Source organism: Cheilinus undulatus, linkage group 20 (genome assembly GCF_018320785.1).
Source record: "Cheilinus undulatus linkage group 20, ASM1832078v1, whole genome shotgun sequence".
NCBI classification, from domain to species: Eukaryota; Metazoa; Chordata; class Actinopteri; order Labriformes; family Labridae; genus Cheilinus; species Cheilinus undulatus.
The window spans coordinates 24,041,212-24,063,000 of record NC_054884.1 but is presented as its reverse complement, the minus strand read 5'-3'; the positions used below and the strand labels follow the sequence as shown (position 1 = coordinate 24,063,000).

The following is a 21,789-nucleotide window of genomic DNA, read 5'->3' as shown; positions in this document are numbered from 1 at the left end:
TTGTGACCTGAGATGGCGATGGATTTGCTCTGTTCATGTGCTCAATTGGGTTTGTAGTCGTTTCATTTGCAAGACAAGCAGAAGGCCTTTCGCTCACGCACACACAAAGCTAGCTGCTGCTTCACAAATTGCCCCCCTCATTCAATCTCAGAGAACTTTATTTATTCATTATTTGTTCTCGGGCTCTGCTATTGTGGCAGGGTATTGTGTGGAGAGGTAATTTGTCACTCCCTACCCTCCACTCACTTCCAAGCCTTTTTTCCCCCCTCCTTTCTCCCTAGACAAACTGGTTGTTGTGTTTGCAGAGCTGTTATGTTTTTGCATTGTTTCACTCAGGAGAGAAAAAAACCCAAAGAGGATTGGAATTAAGATGCATCCTCTGCTATCTCTTGTGGATCATCTAAAATTAAACAAGCCTAAATCAATATAGCATTGAATCAAATGGTCGTGAAACGCATAGAGACTAATGCTGCAGGGAACAGAAAACTTAGCCGTACCACTTTTCTATCAAAATTTCTGGCCTCTTTAGATCCTTCTTGATATTACAACCTGAAAATTAAATGTTAAGTCCCACTGCTTGTAATAACTCTGCAGCAGGCAACCTTTGAAGCCAGGAAGTTTTGATTAATGCTGAGACCATGAACATCTCAGCACCATTCAACAAAGTCAGCCAGTGAACATGTTATAAGCTAACAGGGAGGACATTTTTCTCAGGAGTAAATGGGTGAATGATATAAAGTGAGTCACAGAGCAGGTTTGGTATCTTAGGCCCTGTCCACATGCAGACGAATTCAGGAGTATACGCAAAAGTTTTTTGTCATATCGGCCTTTCATCCACTCGGAAAAGGCGTTTTGCGTGACTGTAAAAGATACTTTTTGAAAAAGGGTCCCAGAGTGCACAATTCTGTAAACAACTACCAAATCTTTCTTGAAACAATTACACTTAGCATAGCTCTCCTAAGATGCATGCGAGGGTCCCGCCAAAACAACAATGGTGGATTACAGGACTGTGCTCATGCTGCAGAAGCTACTGAGCTTGTTGTGGTTTTTACAGCAAAATGTATGGCAGCAATACAGCGCCATGTACAGACTTGGCAAATGCACTACAGCGTTTTCAATCAATTTCAGTGGTTCCATGCTTACGCGGCTATTTCCTGAAACAAGACTGTCTTTACGGAAAACGTTTTCAAAACGAAATGGCAATATATCGTTTTAGTCTCCATGTGGATGGGGCCTTAGATGCCCAAAAACATGGCACTAAGGACTAAGCACTAGACAATGCTAACACTGTGAAGGAGTACCGCATTTAAGTCAGGGGTAACCATCAGTCCAGTTTTGGTTGGCCTGTAGCAAATTCTGAAAACAGAATTAAATATGGCCCGCATTAGAACATGAACCTTGTTCATTACTGTATTGTACTTCGTTCCAGCAGAAAGTGATGCTAAGAAGCTAATTCTGTAAACAAACATTTTGACAAGTCAAATGTAATGCTGTTTTTTGTGACTAAATTAGGACAGCACAGTATTTATTTTATTTTTTAGATTTATTTTTGGGCCTTTTCATGCCTTTATTTGACAGAGGAAGGACAGTGGATAGACTGGGAAACAGGGAAGAGACATGAGGTAAAGGGCCACAGGCCAGACCCGAACCCGGGCTGCCCGCGTACATGGGTAGCGCCCTAAACCACTCGACCATCTGCACTCCCCAGGACAACACAGTAAATGGTAAACATATCGGTCACTAAAATAACAACATCTTGTTTTCGATCACCCTGATGGATTATGACAACAACAACAAAAAAAGCATTACCGATAGTTTTCTAGGGGTGGAGCCAGTGGTACCCAGGACCCCCTGAAATCTGGTTGGCCTCCCCAAAAACCTTAAAATGATTGGCTGCCTTTTCACCCATCAATCAGCCATTTAAGCATACCCAGTCACCTGGTGTATCTTAACTTACAGTACATTGTTATTTTACTAACTTTAATTTCATCAAGGGGAGGTTTATGAAAGTAATTTGACAACTGCATGGACCACATCTACCAATATGCCAATTTGAGATTCAACACATGAATAAACAGAATGTGTTTTACTTTGGACCACTTACATCATTTTCTAGTATCAAGTACAGTGCATCATCTGTAAATCATCATATAAATTTCACATAAAACATAAATGTTTTGGTCTGTTTTTTCAATAACTCTGTCACTTTGTCAAGTATGTAACAAGTTTACAGTTCAACAGCTTTCATGTGTTCCTAACTTGTTCTTCTGAGAAGTTTAAAGGGGCAATACTGTTTCAGTTTTCCTCCATTAAATCCCTACATGACAGCATTTTCCTCACACTCTCATCTACTCACTCACACCTCACTTTTTCCTGTTTCTTCCCTCCTTTTTGTCAGAGTGTTCTGTGTTCACACTCCTCCCATACATGCCTCATTAACAGTTGGAGAACTGTGTGATAGAGAGGTAAACATGTTATTGCACATCTCTCATGTCTCCTCTGTTGTCTGTAAGAGCAAAAACAAAGGGATCAGTTGTTATTGAAGGATGCTCAAGTGGGGTGTCATGATGCGAGAGAGCCTGAGGAGACAGAGGGGAGTGAAAAAGGAGGCGGTGAAGTATTCATCAATTAAATTTAGGTAGGACTCTGTTTTCTATCCAAGACAATAGGTAAATTAATGTGATTATATACTTTATGTACAGCGCCTATAGAGAGTTTTGACCCTTTCATTCATCATGGTCAATATAATTTGGCTTTTTTGACAGAAAAAAACTCTTTCATGTCAAAGTGAAAACAGATTTCTACAAAGTAATGTCAATGAAAAAAAATGTAATGTAAAATAAGTGACTGCATAAGTACATACCCCCTTTAAAATGAATGACTTCATTCACTAATTCCCTCCTCATTCACTTTTTTGGCAGACAAGACACTATGTTTTGCAGACACCAAACAATGCACATCACCACAAACACAGCATCCCCACTGTGAAGCAGTAGTGGCAGCATCATGCTGTGGGGATGCCTCTTAGCAGCCAGCCTTGGAAGGCGTGTAAAGATAGAGGGTAAAAGAAATGCAGCAAAATAAAGAAAAATCCTGGAGGGCAATCTTATTCAGTCTGCAAGAGAATTACAGGTTGAACTAGGGCTTGGGAGAAGATGTAATTTCCAGCAAGAGAATGGCCTGAAGTACCCAGCAAAAGTGACACAAAAATGGTTTGAAGACAACAACAAGATGAATGGAGCGGCTGAGTCAAAGGCCAGACCTCAATCCAATAGAAAATGAACTTGAAAAAGGCTGTTCACTTTATGCAGTCACTTATTTTACATACAACATATTCTTATTTGTTGACATTACTTTGTAGAAATCTGTTTTTCTTTAACATTAAGGAGTTTTGTGGTAAAAAAAAAAGCCAAATAACATTGACCATGTGTCTTTTGTAAAATCAATAAAAGGGTAAAAAAAATCTATGGGGAGGAAAATGTTTTACATGCAGCGTATCTCTGGAAGAGTCAAGAAAATATAAAGAGGAAGAACAGGCAAGGTACAACACAAACTACTATGAATAATGTTGCTGTCTGGCATGGAAAGCTAAATGTAAATCTATGCATCTCAATAAAATTCAGTCATTCATAAATTTCTTGATAGCCATCCCAACTCAAAAATGGATGCAACACTCCCTTTTTGCCAGAGTTACAATCCTCTAGAGTAACATCTAAATCAGATGATTTCTTTAGTGAAGGGGCTGAAAATATAAACACTGTTCATTGGAATTGTCTTTGACTTTTTTCTTCCACCAGTCTTATGATGGAATAAAAATAAAGACCAGATAATTAACTGAACAAGTTAGCAACCCATGTCCCTGAGCCATGTTTCCATGGTAACAGTCAATGACATCTACAAGAGGAAAACATGGCTTGATTGTCAGTAAGTGAATGTTGTAGAAAAGCAATAAATAGGTTGAGGTTGAACCTTTCTTCCTACATGTAGCTATTAGACTGCTTTTATTGGACTGAGATTTTCAATAAAGTGCTGCACACGTTTTCAGCATGAGGCTAATGGAGGAATATAGTCTAAATATAGTCTTTATAAGTGGGTTAGATTTGAAGGTAGTCATTTGAATGTATATCTCAGATGATATGCCATTCAAGATAGTCAAGGACTCAGCCAGGGGTCGAATATCATAAATACAAGAGCATTTTCCATTAGCAACAGTTTAGACCTCACATGTATGTATTCATTAACAGTACTCATTATTTCCCTGCTATATCAATCATTAACTCGTTTTTTTTTTTTTTTTTTCTCCGGGGTGTTGAGTATTGATGCAGTGGAAAAGGGAGATGTAGAGTTGATTCGTTGGGACAAATTAAGGTGCCGTATTTTAATAAACCAAACAGTTGCATGGCTATCCATCAATGTTTAAAAAACCAAAAAAAACCAAAATGGTTTTACTTTATAATCTTTAAACTTGCAGCAGGCACAAGAGGGGTTTGTAGCTGAATACAAAGTGGTAGGATGAGCATCAGCCCCTCCAAGTCTGAGGCCATGGTTTTCTGCTGGATAATGATGGATTGCTCCCTCTGTGTGGGGAGTGAGTCTTTGCCCCAAGTAAAGGAGTTCTAGTATCTCAGGGTCTTGTGAGGGTAGAATGGAGGAATGTGGTCATGAGCTCTGGGTAATGAGACCCAAGGTTAAAGCTGTCAAAATGAGATTCCTTTAGGAGGGTGTAGGGAGCTTGAAGTAGAGCCCCTGCTCCTTGGCCTCAAAAGGAGCCAGTTGAGGGGATTTGGGCATCTGATCAGGACGCCTCCTGGTCGCCTCCCCAGGGGTCTTCCAGGCGCATCCAACTGGGAGGAGATGCCAGGGTAGGCCCAGGACTTGCAGGAGGGATTAGAGTAGAATATTTCATCTTTATGCAGAATTGTATGTATCAATGAAACTAGATGTCACCAATCATTTACAGTGCTGTCAAAAGGTCCTGATTTCTTATTTTCATATTTGTCACACTTACACGTTTCAGATAATCAAATATATTTTGAAAATAAACAAAGGAAGCCAAAATAAATCCAAAATGCAGCTTTACAGTTGTGAAAAGAGTCATTGCCATAGTATGAGCAAGATGGTTGAAGCTTTACTGTCACCTCTGATGACGCACTGTTTTCGGCAATGTGCAACAATGAACAGCAATCAAGTGGCGTCTCATTTGTTAAGGGAAGGTTGGCACCCCTACCCCTTACCAAGATTCAGTGGAAAAGACTCATTGCCAGTTCTCAACAAAGGGGTAGTCTAACCAGTTATCAGATTTAGGGGTCAATGACTTTTTCACATAGGGCCAGGTAGTTTTACAAGAGGAATGGAATTGAAATGGAATTATTCTTTAAAACTGCAATTTGTATTTACTCAGGTTATCTTCGTCTAATATTAAAACTTGTTAGATGATCTGAAACATTTAAGTGTGTTAAATGTGCAAAAGAAAAGAAAGAAATGAGGAGGGGTAGAAAAATCTTGACATTTTGTGACTATGGTTATTATGCTTGGCCCAAGACACCTCAGAGAGACTTTTTCTAATGATGTAACTTTCCTAAACGGCATCAGTCTGGCATCCAGCACCAATGTTAGAAATCTGGTCATTCTCTTTGGTCAGGATATTTTCTTCCACTTTGACATAAAAACACTCAAAGACAGTCCAGTAACATTTCAAAATTCAGTCATATCCTGTCTCAAGAGTGATGCAGAAAGAGTTCTACTTGAGGGTTCTGCCTGTTCAAAGACAGTTTTTTACCCTGTTGCTTTAATGTTGCTTAGTGCTGTGCTAACTGTGGATTAATGTTGGGTTTTTGCAAATAATACAACACAGAGTGCAGTCTAGGCCTGCTCTTTTATAAAGGCTTAACAGAGGATGAGAACAACTATAAATCAAATAACTTTCCATTTATGTGGAAATCCTGTAAATCTTGGCAAAGGTCAATTTTAACCCTTGCATAGGGTGAATTTGTCATTCATCTTCCACCACCAAGTATTTTATTCTAGTAAGATTTAGTACAAATACTATGGATGTATTTGTTTCCCCTGTATATCAATGAACGCTAATGTTTTCAAAGAACCACTGCGTTTCCATGAAGTCCACAAGAAAATGCAGACTGAGATTATCTCGACTGTTAGAGCAGCTTGATGTACGGCCGACTGTGACTGAAACTACACCCCATACACACACTCACTTGACAAACTAGGCGAGAGGCATCTGACATCACACCCATGCCCACACGTATAAATACTGTATGAGACGGTACTCAAGCCAAGTGAGCAGCAGCTATGTTCCAGAGTCTTCATCATGTCTGCTCATCCACACACACATGCCACATGCCTGTTGAAGCACTGCGCAAAAAAAAAAAAACCTTGATAATCTCCGCTTCTATTTTTGCATCTGTATGGGCCTAAAGAGATGATGAGGCTTTCAGTATATGATTGACACCTATGCATCTGCTGGTTATCTCCTGAGGAGATCGCTATTTCAGTGAAATAGAACAAAAGGTACAAACTAAAGTCAACCAGAAAGGAAAATCTTCTTTTACCTTTGTTTCCCCTTAAAATTTATTAACTTAAACATTTTTTACAAAGAAGACAGACATCATTGTGGTTGTTGTCATTGGTGTGATGCTTCAACAGTGATTAATTCTCATCTAAGAGTCCAAAGAGGTGGGACGGCAAGAGCAGATGGAGGCCAGGAATGTTGGGTGCATGTGTCACACAAAGATCCCTGTGTTGTGTTGGTTATTTGTTGCTGGGCTGTGCTGCAATGTAAAGAGCCACCAGACAGTACAGAGCGCCTCCTACAGTGAGAGCCATGGTGGTGCGGTACAGTAGCCTGTCTGGGACGCCACGCTTCAGATGAATGGGGATGCCGTCTGGCGTCTGGGAGAAAAGAAGAAAGAGAGAAGGAGCAAATGGGAATGTGAGAAAAGGATGAGTCAAGAAAACTGAAGAAAATGCTTTAAAAAATAAATTAATAAAGATAAAACACAGTCAAGTATTCTCAGATTTTGCAAAAAAGACAAAATGCAAAAAAAAAAAGCATCAGAAGATTGTTATTGTCTATCACATAATTAAATAAAGGAGACATTATGAGAGGAAAAAAAAAACTTTTTTGGGATTTTTGCACATATATTTGAGTATCTAGAGCAGGGGTTCTCAACCTTGTCAACCCGCAACCCCCAAAACAAAGGTGTCAGAGATCGGGGACCCCCACTGTACCTGAAGGTGGTTGAACACAGTCATGCACATTCAAGAACAGTCATGTGGAGACAAGCCCGCCTATTAAGGGGGAAAAATGGCCCAGCCAAACTAGGGGCCAGCAAAATTATGGTCCGTTGTAAAGTTAAGCTGTGGTATTTTACATTTAACCTGAATCATAACCACTCGTATCAAAGAAACAAATATCTTTTTAACTAATTTGTGCAGTAAGTAGCTCTCTTTAAAATGTTAATCCTTTGGTTTAAAACAGAATTGAAATAAATTAAAAATAGCTAAAATGGGTTAATAATGGCAAAAAATGCTGAGACAGGTGGTGAAATTGGAGTTTAAGAGAAGAAGAAATGGGTTAGAAGTGACATAAATTGGATGAAAGTGGCAAAAAAATAACTAAAAATGGAAAAAATGGGTTCAAGTGGGAAAAACTGGCATATTAAGTGGTAAAAGGGGATTAACAAGCAGCTGAAATGGCATTAAAGTAGCAAAAATAGGTGGAAATGTGGTGAAATGGGATGAAAAATGGATATAAATTGGCAAAAAAAGGGTGAGGCAGAAATAGGGAGACCTGGGTTAAACTGACAAAAATGGGCATATTAAATTGTGAAATGTGGCGTAAAAAGTGGTAAAGAGGGGTTAAAAGTTGCAATAATGGGTCAACAGAGCCAACAACAGGCAGAGAATATCAAGATTTGGTTTAGAAGTGGCAAAAACAGGCAGGGAAAAAAAAAAGTGGTGGAAAGGGTTTAAAACTGACAAAAAATGGACTTGTAGTGTTTTTTCACAATTAAGTTGACAACATATGTTGAAAACCTATGAAAATAACGAAGATGGATGATCCAGGACACCTCTGAGAGAATGAACGGGAAATTTCCATCAAGAAAACCCCCAAAAAGGTGAAAAAGAAGACCTCAGTCTGAACTACAACTACTGGCTAGCTTAAAAGCTAACAGCAACTGCCAGTAACTGCCACGGAACACTGCCTGATCAACAGGAGACTACAAAATGCTACCTACTGAGGTAGCGGGCGGCATGTACTGACGCAGCGGCCCGGCGCAAAACAAAGCCCTCCACTCATACCGGAACTGACAGCGTGCCCACAGAGTTTTACATCTTTCCTGACTGAGATTATCTGGAGAACGGGGCGCTCGGAAAATGAAAGGAGGAGGACACGGAGCAGCTCGACACCTAAAGCCAGGGTCTGTTTTTCTGAACTAACCGGCTATGCTATTATTTGGGAAAAACAGGGGTGCTATTTCAGATTAACTTAACATTATCTCAGGACCCCAGTAATAGAAAGTAATGCCCTAAAGCAGACAGGTGTTTTTTCTATTCAGTTTGTAGTGTTTTCAGAAACTGAGAGCTGATTTTACAGCCTCAGTTTTCATTATTTTTTTAAGTTCATCTTAATGCTTAGTGATGTTTTTCATGACTGAAATTTAGTGCGATGGTGAAAACACAGCCTTCTAAAGTGAATATGATCAGCATCTGAGAGCTTAATGTTCTGCCTCAGTGTGAGAATGAGAAATGTAAAACTTTTTCTCCTCTATCATTTGCAGAATAAAAAAAACTCACATTAAAAATTGAATTAGAAAAATACAATTATTCATTTAATTATGAATGACTTTTTCCTTTAATTAAGTAATTGACTTCTGAATGTTAGAGTCTTATTGTTTCCCTTAATTCCCTTTGTGTGATGAATATTTTAATATTTTGTGAGAAGAGAGGGCAGGAGGCAATTAAAAATATGTGAAATGAATACCAATCATTAACTTAAATCAATGAATCACCAGTGTGTTTGGTGATAAAGATAGACCAATCAGACAGCCTCCTTTGCAGTTCATCAACCGTTATTCTAAGGACTGCTGTGAAAATAGTCGAGCTGATTCAGTGTAGGCTCTTCTCCTTTACCTGGAATAGCCTCTGGAAGTCAGGAACCCTGTTTGTTCCCATGTACTCCACTGTGGCCCCGGCCTCAGACACCACCTTGGTGGGAGTGGCAAAGATCATGGTTGGGGGCTCTGCTGGCACACCTGGCCTCAGCCCCTGCACAAAAACAACAAGATGGTTACAAGATTTGCTACAAAACGAAGCAAATTAAAGTTGTGATTTCTCGATGATATCAACAAAGATCAGTAGCACAGCTTCCTGGCTAACAGTTACCTCATTTTGGAGCAGAAAAGTGTGACAACAATAATTTGGTTCTGATGCTCAAATAAGTAACTCATGCCACCTTTAGACTCTTTTCATCACAGTTTCCTCCCATTTTCACATTGTTTTTCAAACTTTTTAACCAATTTACGCCTCTTTCAACTAATTCTTGTCACTTTCAACCAAATTTGCTACTTCTTAACCCCATTTTACTATTTTAAAAGCCCATTTTCATTACTTTTTTGTGCAACTTTTAAACCAATTTTTGTCACTTTTTAACCACTATTCATCATTTTTTTCTGCCCATTTTTGCCCCTCTTATCCCATTTTGTCCCCTTTTAATCAATTTTGCTACTCTAAAACTACTTTTCACCACTTCTTCATCACTTTATTGCCAATTTTCAGCTTTTTTTTTGCCTCATTTCGCAATAACTAAATTAAATATTCTCTGGCATCCTGACATTTGTGAACACCAGCCTAGCAATGAATTCTGAAACAACCTTCCTAATGGTTTATATCAGTGTGCCAATCCACATTGTTAACATTACCAAATAAAGACAATTTTGTTTTAAGGGGTAAACATTTTGTAAACCCATTTGGCTGGGCCCCTTTATCCCCCCTTATGGGTGGCCTTGTCTACAGTACATGTAAATTGTGGCTCTCCTCTGAACTTATTCATCTTCTTTGTATCTACAAAGGGATGTCACAGTAATTGTGACAATCAGAACTATCAGCCAATCTCAGTATCAAGCGCCACTGCTGTGCTGGGGATTTTCTATGATCCAGAAAGTCTCCAGATTGTGCGAAATTGTTTTTGCAAGGAGATTTGTGACTTTTTTCTCCCATCTGGCATAGTTCACCACCTCCTTGGCCAGATTTATCAATCTCTAGGGTCAAATATTTTTCCTTTAAAAACTTTACACACATGCAGTTGGAAATTGTCAGGAAAATTTCTGGACAGCCTGTTCATGAAATCTTCCTCAGGCGCTTTGTCATACATGCTCCTAACAGGAAAAGTCTTTCTTAGTCCAGGGTGACATTTCCAAAATATCTAAGATGGAAGATGAAGCACTAGACCCTGGTGTTATGATGGCAAATTTAGCCTTTTTATTAATTCTATGCCTATTTGGATGGATTTATAGTATCAACAAATGGATGTTAAAGCAAACAGTGGGCGGATAAGAGTATGAAGCAGCTTTATTAATTCCACGTTGCTCTGGATGATACAGAAGGCTCTAAACATCATCAACACCTCAAACTTGCTCCTAATGAATTTCCCTGAATCGTACTGTCCCCAGAAATTCTGGGAAGGATTTTTGTGCATGCCAGGGAAAGCCACGAGAGGCCTTTTATGACACCCAAAAAGTAATGTTCAAAATGAAATGTGTCTTTTTCTATTACTCAGATAACTGTTAACAGGCCAAGTGCCTGATTAAAAGATTGGCTGGTGGGCCAGTGCACCTGTTACCACTGTTTTATGAAATGAAAGCCTTTTCACTTATTTGGCGTTGGTGTAACAGACTGTGAACAGACTTTGAACAGATTGTCTAATTTGGAACAAGCTTAATGAATGTGAAGTAGTAGTAGCCACTGTTCCTGAAGCACTGGGTGTAAACTAAATTTAATGTTGGATTTTCTATTTTAAACAAGGATCGTATCCAGTGTAGAATTTTCTGTGTTCAGTATTTGGCAAAACTGGGGAGAGCCAAGCCTGGGCAGAATCTGGTTCTGACTGGACTGATTAGAGGAGAACTGGAGCTCTAAAAAAAGCTTAAAATCCCTACTTCTTATTGATATTCATACTCTTTCTCACACCTGATGGATAAACATGCCAAACTGATCCTTAATAGTTTGGGAATGTGGCTTTTACCATCCGTTTATAACCCAACCTATAAGCAATTTCTCAAAAGTATTGTTTACAGTGGAAACACGAAACAATTTAGGTTTAATGGACACATGTGCATGGGTTTCAAGGTACTGTACTTTAGCTGTTACATGAAAAGTAGTGATGCAACCATCCAAATTTTTAAGGGCACTTTCACCCCTAACCTGTTTGGTTTTCTTTTAGTTTTGATTAGACAACTGGTTCCACAAAAATTCATCAACAAGCAAGAAGAAGTTATGTATTATGTTAAGTTGCCCTTTATAAAGGTCAGCAAAGGAGTACCCCAGGGTTTCATCCTTGGGCCACTTCTTTTTACTCTTTATATAAACGACATTGCAGAACAAATTGGAAATTTTCTATTTTTATGCAGACGATGTAATTTTATACTCTACTTTTAGTCGAACCTTCTAACAGCTACAGACTGATTTTAACTTGTTCTAGCAAGCTCTTCTTCATTTCAAACTAATGTTGAAAACATAATATCTGATTTCCTCTAAACAGAACACTGAGCCAATTAATGCTGCCAAGAAACATTGTACTTTTTGGATTAATCCAGCCACCCTAGCCAGACGGATATGTTCTATCTATATGAAAAATATTACAAAGGAAATGAACATCCAAGGTTTCCCACACAGACTTTACATGGGCATCACTCCCAGGCAGGTATATAGACTGTCAAAATATTTATTTATTTTTGGGAATTAACATGATCAGAGATTGATTTATTAAAACACAAACTCTCTGCTCGCACATTTCTGAGAGCAACTCAATACTTTACTCTTGTACAAGCAACTAGTTGTTAAATTTTGTTTTCTGACATTTTATTATAAGTGTACTTGGTTGTAATCCATGTCATTTGGTAACATTATCATGTTGTTTTTTTAAATACCTAACGTTACTAACAAAGTTTGCACCTAACACTATTTAATTCATTCAAGATTTATTTGTGACCCAGAATTACACATTTCAGATGAGTTAATCTAAGTCAAGATAAAAAAGTTGATATGCATATGTCTTGTGTATTTTCACTACAAAATTCAGAACATTTACAGAAAAACATTGCTTTTACACCATTGCTCCAGTCTATGCAATGCAGCCCACAAGATAGCTGCTTCACTTTGCGCCATATAAACTTTTGATTAAAGTCCCTGTAAAGTGATAAAAATCTGTATTTAGGTTTGTTGTATGACGTGTTACTGTGTTATGAACCACCAGGCCGAGTTTCAGTCATGAAAAACATTTCTAAGTGTATGAAATTAAGCTTAAAAAGTTATGAAAAATGAATAAGTAAAATCTGCTCTAGGATGATTAGGGCGTGTCGGTCGAAGATACACTCATTCACGAGAAATACAATCCTCTCAAATTAAAAAAAAATCTATAACCTTAATGGAGGAGTTGTCTGCCTGCTATGTTGCAGCTCTTTTTAAGCCACCAGGGAAACAATCACATTTGTGTCATGACATGATTTAGGTTTCTCATTCTGACTTTAACTCATCAGTTATTCCTTAAATCTTATTTTCTGGGTTATGTGAAGTTATGTTTCTCTACCATTAATCAGACATCTTTGTTACTAAGGTGCTGCTGAAAACACACTATTTCCTGATTTTGCCCTTCAAAATTAAAGTCTTCATTGATTCTGAATAAATATTAATTAGTATTGGAGGCTTTTAATGTTACAGGAATATTACATAACTACCATCGGATGCTTTCCTAAACTTTAGCATTCTAATGCCTTCTCACGTGAGGGATCGAACTGCGGCTGCTTGGAGAGAGACATTTACAGCCCACTTCTTTTAATCAACCAGGACTAAAGACAAGTGAAACATGGATTAAAACACAGGTGCAGCAGGGAAGATGTTTTTTCCTGCTGCATCTGGTTAAAATGAAAAACAGACACGCACTCCAGGAATTAGACTGCCCCCCTGACCTTATGGAGAACTCTGGCCAGAGCAAGGCCGCCTGGCTCTGTTACCGAGCTGAGAGCCTGAAGTTGGGGATTAAATTTACTGTTTTCTGGCACAAATCTCTCCGTTATGATACTAATGATCCCAGGCCACCGTGGCTGATAGATTTGGGAAATATACCTCACATTGAACAAAAACAGCATGCAACTGGATGTCAACTTTCAGTAAAATCGGCTAACAACGGACTGTATTGAAATAAACTGCTTTGTGATTTTACATCTGTGTTTGGGGGGGTACCCCATAGTGGCCAGTGACGTCACACACTACTATAGGTGCCCTGCTAAATTAAAACCAAGCCTGGAAAGAGAGGAGAAACGTTCTAAAGTCAATAATCCAAAATCAAGTCCCACATAGATCTTAGTGTTTCACATGTTTACAGCAACCTTATTCCAATATATCTAGTGTGCTAAGACACAAATTTTGGATTCCAATTTAACAAGACTTAAAATTGAGCCCCTCCAAAGATGAGCATAAATTGCTTGCAGTCGTAAAAGTTGTTGGCATAAGAGGCGTGCATCGATCAGACCACTGACACTGATACAAAATAGCATAAAAAACTAATTTATATAAATGAAATGGAATGCTGTGGGCTCCATACAGAGCTAAAGGCTGCAGCATTAATACATGTGATTACAAAAGGACTCCTCTCAATTGATCATACAAGTTATTCATCCACTTGTGAGACTAATGAAGAGCCTGTTCAGTTATTAAAAAGCACCTCAAGCACCCTATCAGCACTACAGAGTACACCACATTATCATGTAAGCTCATATCGGTCTTCACTTGTTTGTTGTTGAATCAGAGATATGATCACACATAATTTTTTACATCTGCAGGTACAGAAGAAGCTGAGAGCAGGCTTATCTTTCTTCTACTTGTGCTGTAATCTTCGTAATTTATTTCCTCTGCAGTGTATACCGGACCTGCGTTGTTGCTCTAAAATTGCAAGGAAAAATACAATACTATTTGCTCTTCTTTTCACACTGTCCAAACTGTCAGTAAACAAACCTGAAGGTACAATGTGGTGTTAATGAAGTGTTCCTATTTGATATTCTCTCCCTTTGAAAAAGCTGCTCACCCACCCTGGGTTTGAAAATGACTGGGAGAGCCGTTACCTTTTTAGAGCGTGTGGAGGAAGATAGTGTGGGAGCAGGGACATTAAATCTGACATATGAAAAAGCAGAGGCTCTGACAGCACATTATTTTTACCTCCATTTAAGAGAAGGCTTCATTAAAAGTGTTGACAGCGTTACACCACAAATACAAAGGATTCCCTTTTACCCTTTTCTTGTCTGGCAGGGATTCCCTAGACCCCCACAACACATGGAGATCACCTCAAGGCGTGACTCTTGTGTGTGAATACGGTCTGCCCTTAGTTTTTAACCTTTCAACAGCCGTAATATGAATCTGCAAGGGTTAAAGTATCAGGTGATTGCTGACATAACCAACTCTGAAGGTAATAATTTCAGAAAGGCTGCAGTTACTGCTGTTGTTTCAGCTTTTCCTGTAAATATAGGCTGTGCCAGCAATCAGTAATAAAGGAAAAGCTCTATATAAAGCTGCATTTCCACCAAGCTGTTTGGTTCAGTTTGGTACAGTATGCCACTATTTGTGATTCACTGTCAAAAGTTTGAAAAAGCACCAAAACAACTGATCTGTACGCCCTACTTTTTAACACCCTTCTTTTTGGAGTCGAAGGGCTTTCTATTTGATGCTGTTAAGCTGCTGCTGAAAACATTTCATTTCCTGATGTTGCATTTCAAAATAAGTTTGCAATGATGATTAGCATGGGAGGCCTTAATTGGGACAGAATTGGCCAGAATAGAATGTGTATCATCGGATACTTTACTAAACTTTAGCATCGCAATGCTAACAGACATGAGAGATTAAACTGTGGCTGCTTGGAGAGAGACAGTTAAATCCCACTTTGCTTAATAAACCAAAATAACTGATCTGTATTGTCCTACTTATTGGAACCCTTCTCTTGGAGTAGTAGCTACCCTTGTGATCCTTAAGATGGGAGCTAGACTCATTGAGTTGCTCAGCTCCACACACCCTGATACTTCGTTATGATTTGAGGAGTATTCAGTTAAAATTGCGATCGACAAGGTGTATCCAACAGTACATCATTGTTTTTTTTTCATGGATGAATTTCAAATAATGAGGGAGAAAAGCTGTTAAAAGTGGCCTTTCTGGTTCTGAATGTGAATGATCCCAGAACACTGTGGAACTAGCTTGCAGAAGTTCATATAAGAAATATGATTTATAGTTTAGTAAATGAACCTCATAGAGTACATTTTTATTCAATAATGTCCACAATTAAAAACAAGAAGTAAGCAACAGACATGAGCAAAGATGAGCAGCTCATCTCTACACATCATCTTTTGTCGGTGTTTTGATTGAGATTCTCCTGATGGTGGAATTTACATACTGTATAATCGAAGAAACAGTGAAAAACTTGTGGTCTGGGTTGATTTAGGCAACCTTTGAGGCAAAACTAGAGCTCTTAATTTTTTATTCTGTATGTGCGCATAACCAAACATCTCATCTGACATTATATAACTCAAATGTATCACTTACTGTGTCAAGAATCTTTGCCATGGAAATTAGGAGGAAAAGTCTGTTTCTACAGCACACTGTCAATCACTTCATCTGACACCCAATCTTCAGTTTTAGACATTAAAAACAACCAGACGGACATAATCAATTGTGTTGCTGCTGGTCGCATTCGCTTTTATAGGTCATTGAGGAGCATCAATATTCATTTTAGTTTATTTTAAACCAGCCAACAACTCCTCACAGTAGCTTCAATGGAGCTCATTGCTCAATAAGGTTTGAAACAATTGCTAAAAACTTGCCCATTTATATCATAGTATATGTGTGGCACTATTGGACTAAGTTGTGTATTAACCTCATAAGTTACTCAGGCTATTGTAGCTATTCTAAGGGATTTATAGCCTTACATTTAAATAGTTATTTCCATTAAATATTTGAGAAAATGTGATAGTTTTTGATGAAATAAATAAGAAAGAAGCCTTTGTTGATGCCTTGTTTTAGAGTCACATTGACTGAAAGGCCCACCAATTCCATGTGCAAACATTAGGGACCAGTGTTGGATATGTGTCTGGTCCATACCCAGACAGCTAGATAGGGTATGACGGGCCACTGATCCATGGGACCAATCTTTAAAGCTTGGTTCAATTCTATTTAGTGTTTACTGCTAGCACATGCATACGCAACGTGATGATCCTCTATTCTCCAGTTGGCCTGTGCATAGCATGGAGAATGCTAACCACAAAGGCTGTTTAGTTTGGATGCATTTCCCCTGTGTTAGCCAACAACTCCCACAACTATGAGCAAATTTATTCAGAACTCATTTTTCAACAGGTCGTGGCCTGAATACAAGTTTGAACAAACAAAGAAGGCAGACTAAATGAAGACTACTTTGTCAACTTTATTCTGAAGAAAAGGGAAACTTCTAGTGATGGATTGAAAGTGACAAAACACTTGAAACCAAGGTACAGCACATTAATAAAGTTATTCTGCCTGGCTTCCACAAGAAAGTATGAAGAGATTCATCATCTCAGTTAATTGATGTAAACACTTGACACTCAAATAAATATAGTTATATACAGCCTTGACTTACTCATGTAATAGCTCGTATAAATGACTTGCATCCTGCTTAAGTGCACAGCTGATGGCAAAGAGCGTCTGTGTGAAAAGTTTATTAAGAAAAAAGATAGATGCAATCACTGCCAAAATTCAGAAATCGATATTTTGCTTTGAAAAAAAAAAGGGGTTGGTGTTAAGAGCTTTTCAAAACAAGATCTTCATTTCCTTTTACACAGTTCCTTTCCCACTATGCTTAGTGGACTAAATAGTTCCCTGCTGCTTTATGAACCTTCCAAAAACACAAACTGATTGCAAGTGTTGGCCGTTTGGATAAGACCAGGTCCAGGTTGATGGGAAAACTTTGAAAATTAAATGGGCATTACATAGGAATGGCAAAAGAATTTTCACTTGTCAAGCATGTTATTTCTATGTGCAGGTGAGCAGCTTCACCCCCACAGTAAAGGATGGACTACTGTTGGCATGCTGTGCTCTTGACAGCAGTGTGTTTTTTGATTCTTCAAACAACCAAAGATGTTTTAATAAATGCTGTATTGTGGACAGGACTATTTTTGAATATGGATAGGGAAAACCTCAGATTTAAAAAAAAAAAAACGGCAGGCCAGGTGGGCAGATTCTTCTAGCCAAAATGTTGGTCTTAAATTTTCATATCTGCCAACACAGATATCATACTGCTGATATTGTGCACCCCTAGTCATCTGCAGATACTCATAGCCTAGGTATCGGATCTGTTGGAGCTTTTAACATTGCATTAATACATCACCATCATCACTTTTCACTTCATAACTTTCCCAATAGTTTATATCAGTTTACCAATCCACACAGTCATTGCAATTTGGGAGAAGGAAAAGGGGTTTACATTTTGGCTGGGCCCCAGAAAGCCCTCCCCTTTATCCTCCATTATGGGTGGCCTTGCTAATGACTACAGATTACAAACAGCTTTATTTATATCTTTTAAAATATATTAAAGTTTATCTCAGTGGTTTCCCCAGTGGCTGTTTGATTATCGGCTCAAAGAGAATTAATGTCTCATGTCACCTTGCTGCATGCACTCAGTTTATCAGGTGTCTGCACCGTGGTCTGTATGTACAAGAGGTATGATGGACATATGACTTCCACGCTGATAGATAGGGGAGCTGGAGGCAGGCTTGAATCACCATAGTGAATGACAAGGAGGCTTCATTGTAAAGGACAGAGGGACCGTGATAAAGGTCACATCTGGCAGATGATACAGGAAGTCACTGAGTATCAGAATTGGTTGTAAAGCCACAAAACGACCGGATCAAGACACAGAAAATAACCTTTAAAAATAAAGGTTACGTAAAGGTTCTGCGATTAGAGAGAGATAAAAAAAAAACAGGGAGTCCATTTTTCAAAGAACATAAAAAGACAAAGAAATGTCGGGACATATCTATGGGTTCTGCAAAAGCTTTTCAGCGTAGTTTCATAAACAATGTAAATAAGTTCAAATCCAGACAGAAGCATCAATTCACGACCTGTAGTAAGACAGGATACGTCGTTATCTCCGAGTGAGAGGTAAAAGTCGCCACAGAAACAACACATTTAATTATTACAGCTAATTATTGATCGATAAACTGAAAATATTTATCTTTAAGTCATCACTGAGTTTTACTGAAGCCCCGTTGGCCGTCAACCGTGGTTAGACAACACTCATATGAAGGTCATTCCTAACGGTTAAACACGCGGGTTAACGTCATTATATGGGCGTCTTGTCTCACCTGAGGGCTGAAGGCCGCCGAAGGAGCAGACCCCGTCAATTTCTGGGTGATGCCGCTGAATTTGTAGTACATTTTCCTGCTGAAGGACGGGGAAAGGTGTCTCCGACAACAAATTCAGCCCGGTGAAGGGTCTTCCTGCTGCGACCGGCGAGGGAAAGTGACGTAGCAGTCAGCTGCCTCAACTTTGCCCGTCCAAAAACTCAGAGGGAATATGAAAATCTTGAAGCTCCCATGGGTATTTTAATTGGGTGGGAAATAGACTGAAACAATTATTAATACTTTGTAATGATTAAAAATGTAAAGGAGGACACATGCAGCAATGACTTATCTATAACTGTAATTTTGAACACCTAGAACTGCAGCCACAGGGTAGGTGTCACACAAGGGTACTGAAGAAAAATGCTTTATTTACACTTTCCACTGCAAGTATTCATAATGAATGATACAAACAACAGTTTTAAGACATCAGGCATTTCTCCCTCCATTCTTTTTTTACCTCTTTAACCTATTTTACCACTTTCCCCCGATTTTGGCATGTTTTAACCCCTTTTGTCTACTTTTTCTGCCAGTTTTAAACAAGTTTTGCCATTTTTTACAACTGTTGAATTATTTCCCCCCAAAGTTACCAGTTCCTTCTACTTAATTTTCTGGCACCCTTACGTTTTTGTGCATCATGACTTATCTATGAAGTCTGACATTACTTGACATGTTTATTAGTCAGTGTTTCCATCTACAGTGTTAACATTACCAAAATAAAGGTAATTGGAATGAAGAGAAGGGTTTACATTTTGAAAAATGCTATATTACTTCAGCATACATAGAAAAATATATTTTTAAGAAAAAATATTTTCTTACTTTGATAAGAGTGGTTATCATTCAGGCTGAAAATAAAATATGGCTATCACAGATTCATGCAATGAACCATAATTTTGGTGACCTCCATGGGCCCCAGAAGGTCTCCTCTACATCCCCTCTCATAGGCAGCCTTGAATTTGAATCAAGTTTTCTGTTAGTATTCATCTGCAAGGCCTGTTATCATTTGTTCTGTAAGTGGATGTCCCAGTGACTGAAGAAAATACACTAGAACCAAGTCAAAAATAAATAAATAAAAAATTCAGTGGGTCACGTTGGCGACTACATAAGAAGAAACCGAGTATTAATTATTGTAAATACAAATCATTCTCAGGGAGGAAAGATGAATTTTTGTATTGTCACTCTTGAAAATATATTTTTGTCTATATGGCTCCTGAGTTGGGAGTACCCCTGGTTTAGAGAAAGTAAAGAGGTGAAGAATCCATAAGATTGCCACGTGATTAATTTTGTAATAATATAAACAACAACAAGAAAAAAAGCTGGCTAAGAAATGTGCTGCATGTGTTTTTTCATGTTCCAGACAACAGATTTTAACCACATTAACAGCACAGGATGTCAGTGAATCCATCCATTTGATGCCATGAAATCTAATACAAACATTTAAGGTCCCCTGAGGTTTGCTGTCTGACTCTGGTAATCCCCTGACTTTTCCTCCAGCTACAACAAGGTCGACATCTGAGAGGTGTGTGAAATGTCTCAACCATTATTGGATGGATTTCCTCTAAGTACTGTACAGACATCTACAGCCCCCAGAGGATTCATCTTAATAACCTAAGTGACCAGTCTGCCTCAAGCACCAGCACATCATGGATTTGTCCATTATGTTGGTCCCTGACCAAATCTGTGTACATTTTGTTTCATCCTAAGCTTTGCTTATGTTTGAAGTTGTGGTAATTAATGTAAGCATTCTATCACACTAGACTATAAATATCATCCAATATTTAAAACAATGGAAACAAAAAAATAAAAACAAAAAACTGCCTCTCATGCTTCAATTCAAAATCCTGAATTTTATATGCTAACCATTAAGCAGCTAACTAGCATACCACAGCTTTCTAGCTTATATCATTGGTTGACTTTGCTGCAGAATGAGAGAATAAAAAGGCCTTAAATCTTTTCTAGGGATAATATTAGTTTGAATATACAAAGGTTTGTTTGCCAATGGTGGAGCTGTCTTTAGTCTGATGCTAAATCCTTGCTAATGATAATACTCATTTGAATATTCAAAGGTTTGTTTGCTAATGGTAGGGCTATCCTTGGCTGAATGCTAAATCCTCACTAACGATAATGCCAGCTTGAATATCCAAAGGTTTGCTTGCTGATTGTAGGGCTATCCTTGGTTGAATGCTAAATTCTAGCTAACGATAATGCTAGCTTGAATATCCAAAGGTTTGCTTGCTAATGGCAGTGCTAATCTCTGTTGAATGCAAACAGTCGGTTGCAGGCAACCACTGCATCAAAAATGTACTTTCTTGAATATGGCAGATCTGTCCGTGAAGTTCTACAAGTTTTTTGTTTTTCAGCTGATGAAAGAAGTGGTCAAATGAGAATATTTTGCTCACTCTTTCTGGCCTGCCCACAGAATTGGCTTGGTCCCTGAAACACAGAGTAAATGGGCCCTACCAAGTTGTGATTTATTGATGATATCATTGCATGTTTGTTGGATCGGTAGTATTGGTGCTAGCTGGCTAACAGTTACCTTGTTTGGAGTTGAAAAGTATGTCAAACTTTTTTTGGGTTCTGATGTTTAAATTGTTTTTTTTTTATTTGTAATTTTCGACACCTGTTCATTAACCTGACATACCATATGAAACACATCCATATGGAAAACCTTCAACACAAAGCGTTTGGAAAAGGGCAGAGGATTTGAAAAAAACTCAGAGTGTGATTGGATGAATGTTCTGTCTGTCAAATCTTTACCAGCCAATCAGAGCAACAAAACACGTGACGTGCTTTGACTGAGGTGCATGTGCGCAGCCAGCTACCGAGGAATAACGCGAACCATGGCGACTGTAGACATGTCAGTACATGACTTCTGTTGTTTTTGAAAAGAAAACAACTCACTGCTGTTCTTTGTCCTTCTTTTACCGAAGAAATGTCGTCAAGTTCTGATAAAACTGGTGCTTTAGCAGCATCCACGCTAAGCTCTTCTGCTATAATTGCACCGGCCTCTTGTTGCTGCTTGCTTACGTCACAACTCTGCCGCACCTCAAAGTACTGCCCCTCGTTGCTAATTGGTCCTGTCACTTTCTAACTGGGTCCAAACAGTTCAGATGGGAACTTTGCAAGATGGATTTACCAGTGA

The 21,789-nt window shown here is 38.6% G+C and overlaps 1 protein-coding gene across 1 annotated transcript; it reads right to left on the bottom strand.

Moving 5' to 3' along the window:
- Positions 1 to 6,570: 6,570 nt before the first annotated feature.
- LOC121527895 (cytochrome c oxidase subunit 7A-related protein, mitochondrial) lies at positions 6,571 to 18,762 on the bottom strand. Its single transcript, XM_041814924.1, has 3 exons — positions 18,612 to 18,762; positions 9,154 to 9,288; positions 6,571 to 6,909 (listed from the first exon to the last, which is right to left on the bottom strand). The coding sequence occupies exons 1-3, from the start codon at positions 18,681 to 18,683 to the stop codon at positions 6,769 to 6,771; spliced, it is 348 nt and encodes a 115-aa protein (XP_041670858.1). The 5' UTR covers positions 18,684 to 18,762; the 3' UTR covers positions 6,571 to 6,768.
- Positions 18,763 to 21,789: the final 3,027 nt, after the last annotated feature.

Coding starts and splice junctions, on each gene's coding strand:
- LOC121527895 (XM_041814924.1), bottom strand. CDS start 18,683: ATGTACTACAAATTCAGCGGCATCACCCAGAAATTGACGGGGTCTGCT. Junction 9,289..18,611: donor CGGCGGCCTTCAGCCCTCAG/GTGAGACAAGAC, acceptor GTTTTTGTGCAG/GGGCTGAGGCCAGGTGTGCC. Junction 6,910..9,153: donor ACTTCCAGAGGCTATTCCAG/GTAAAGGAGAAG, acceptor CTTTTCTCCCAG/ACGCCAGACGGCATCCCCAT.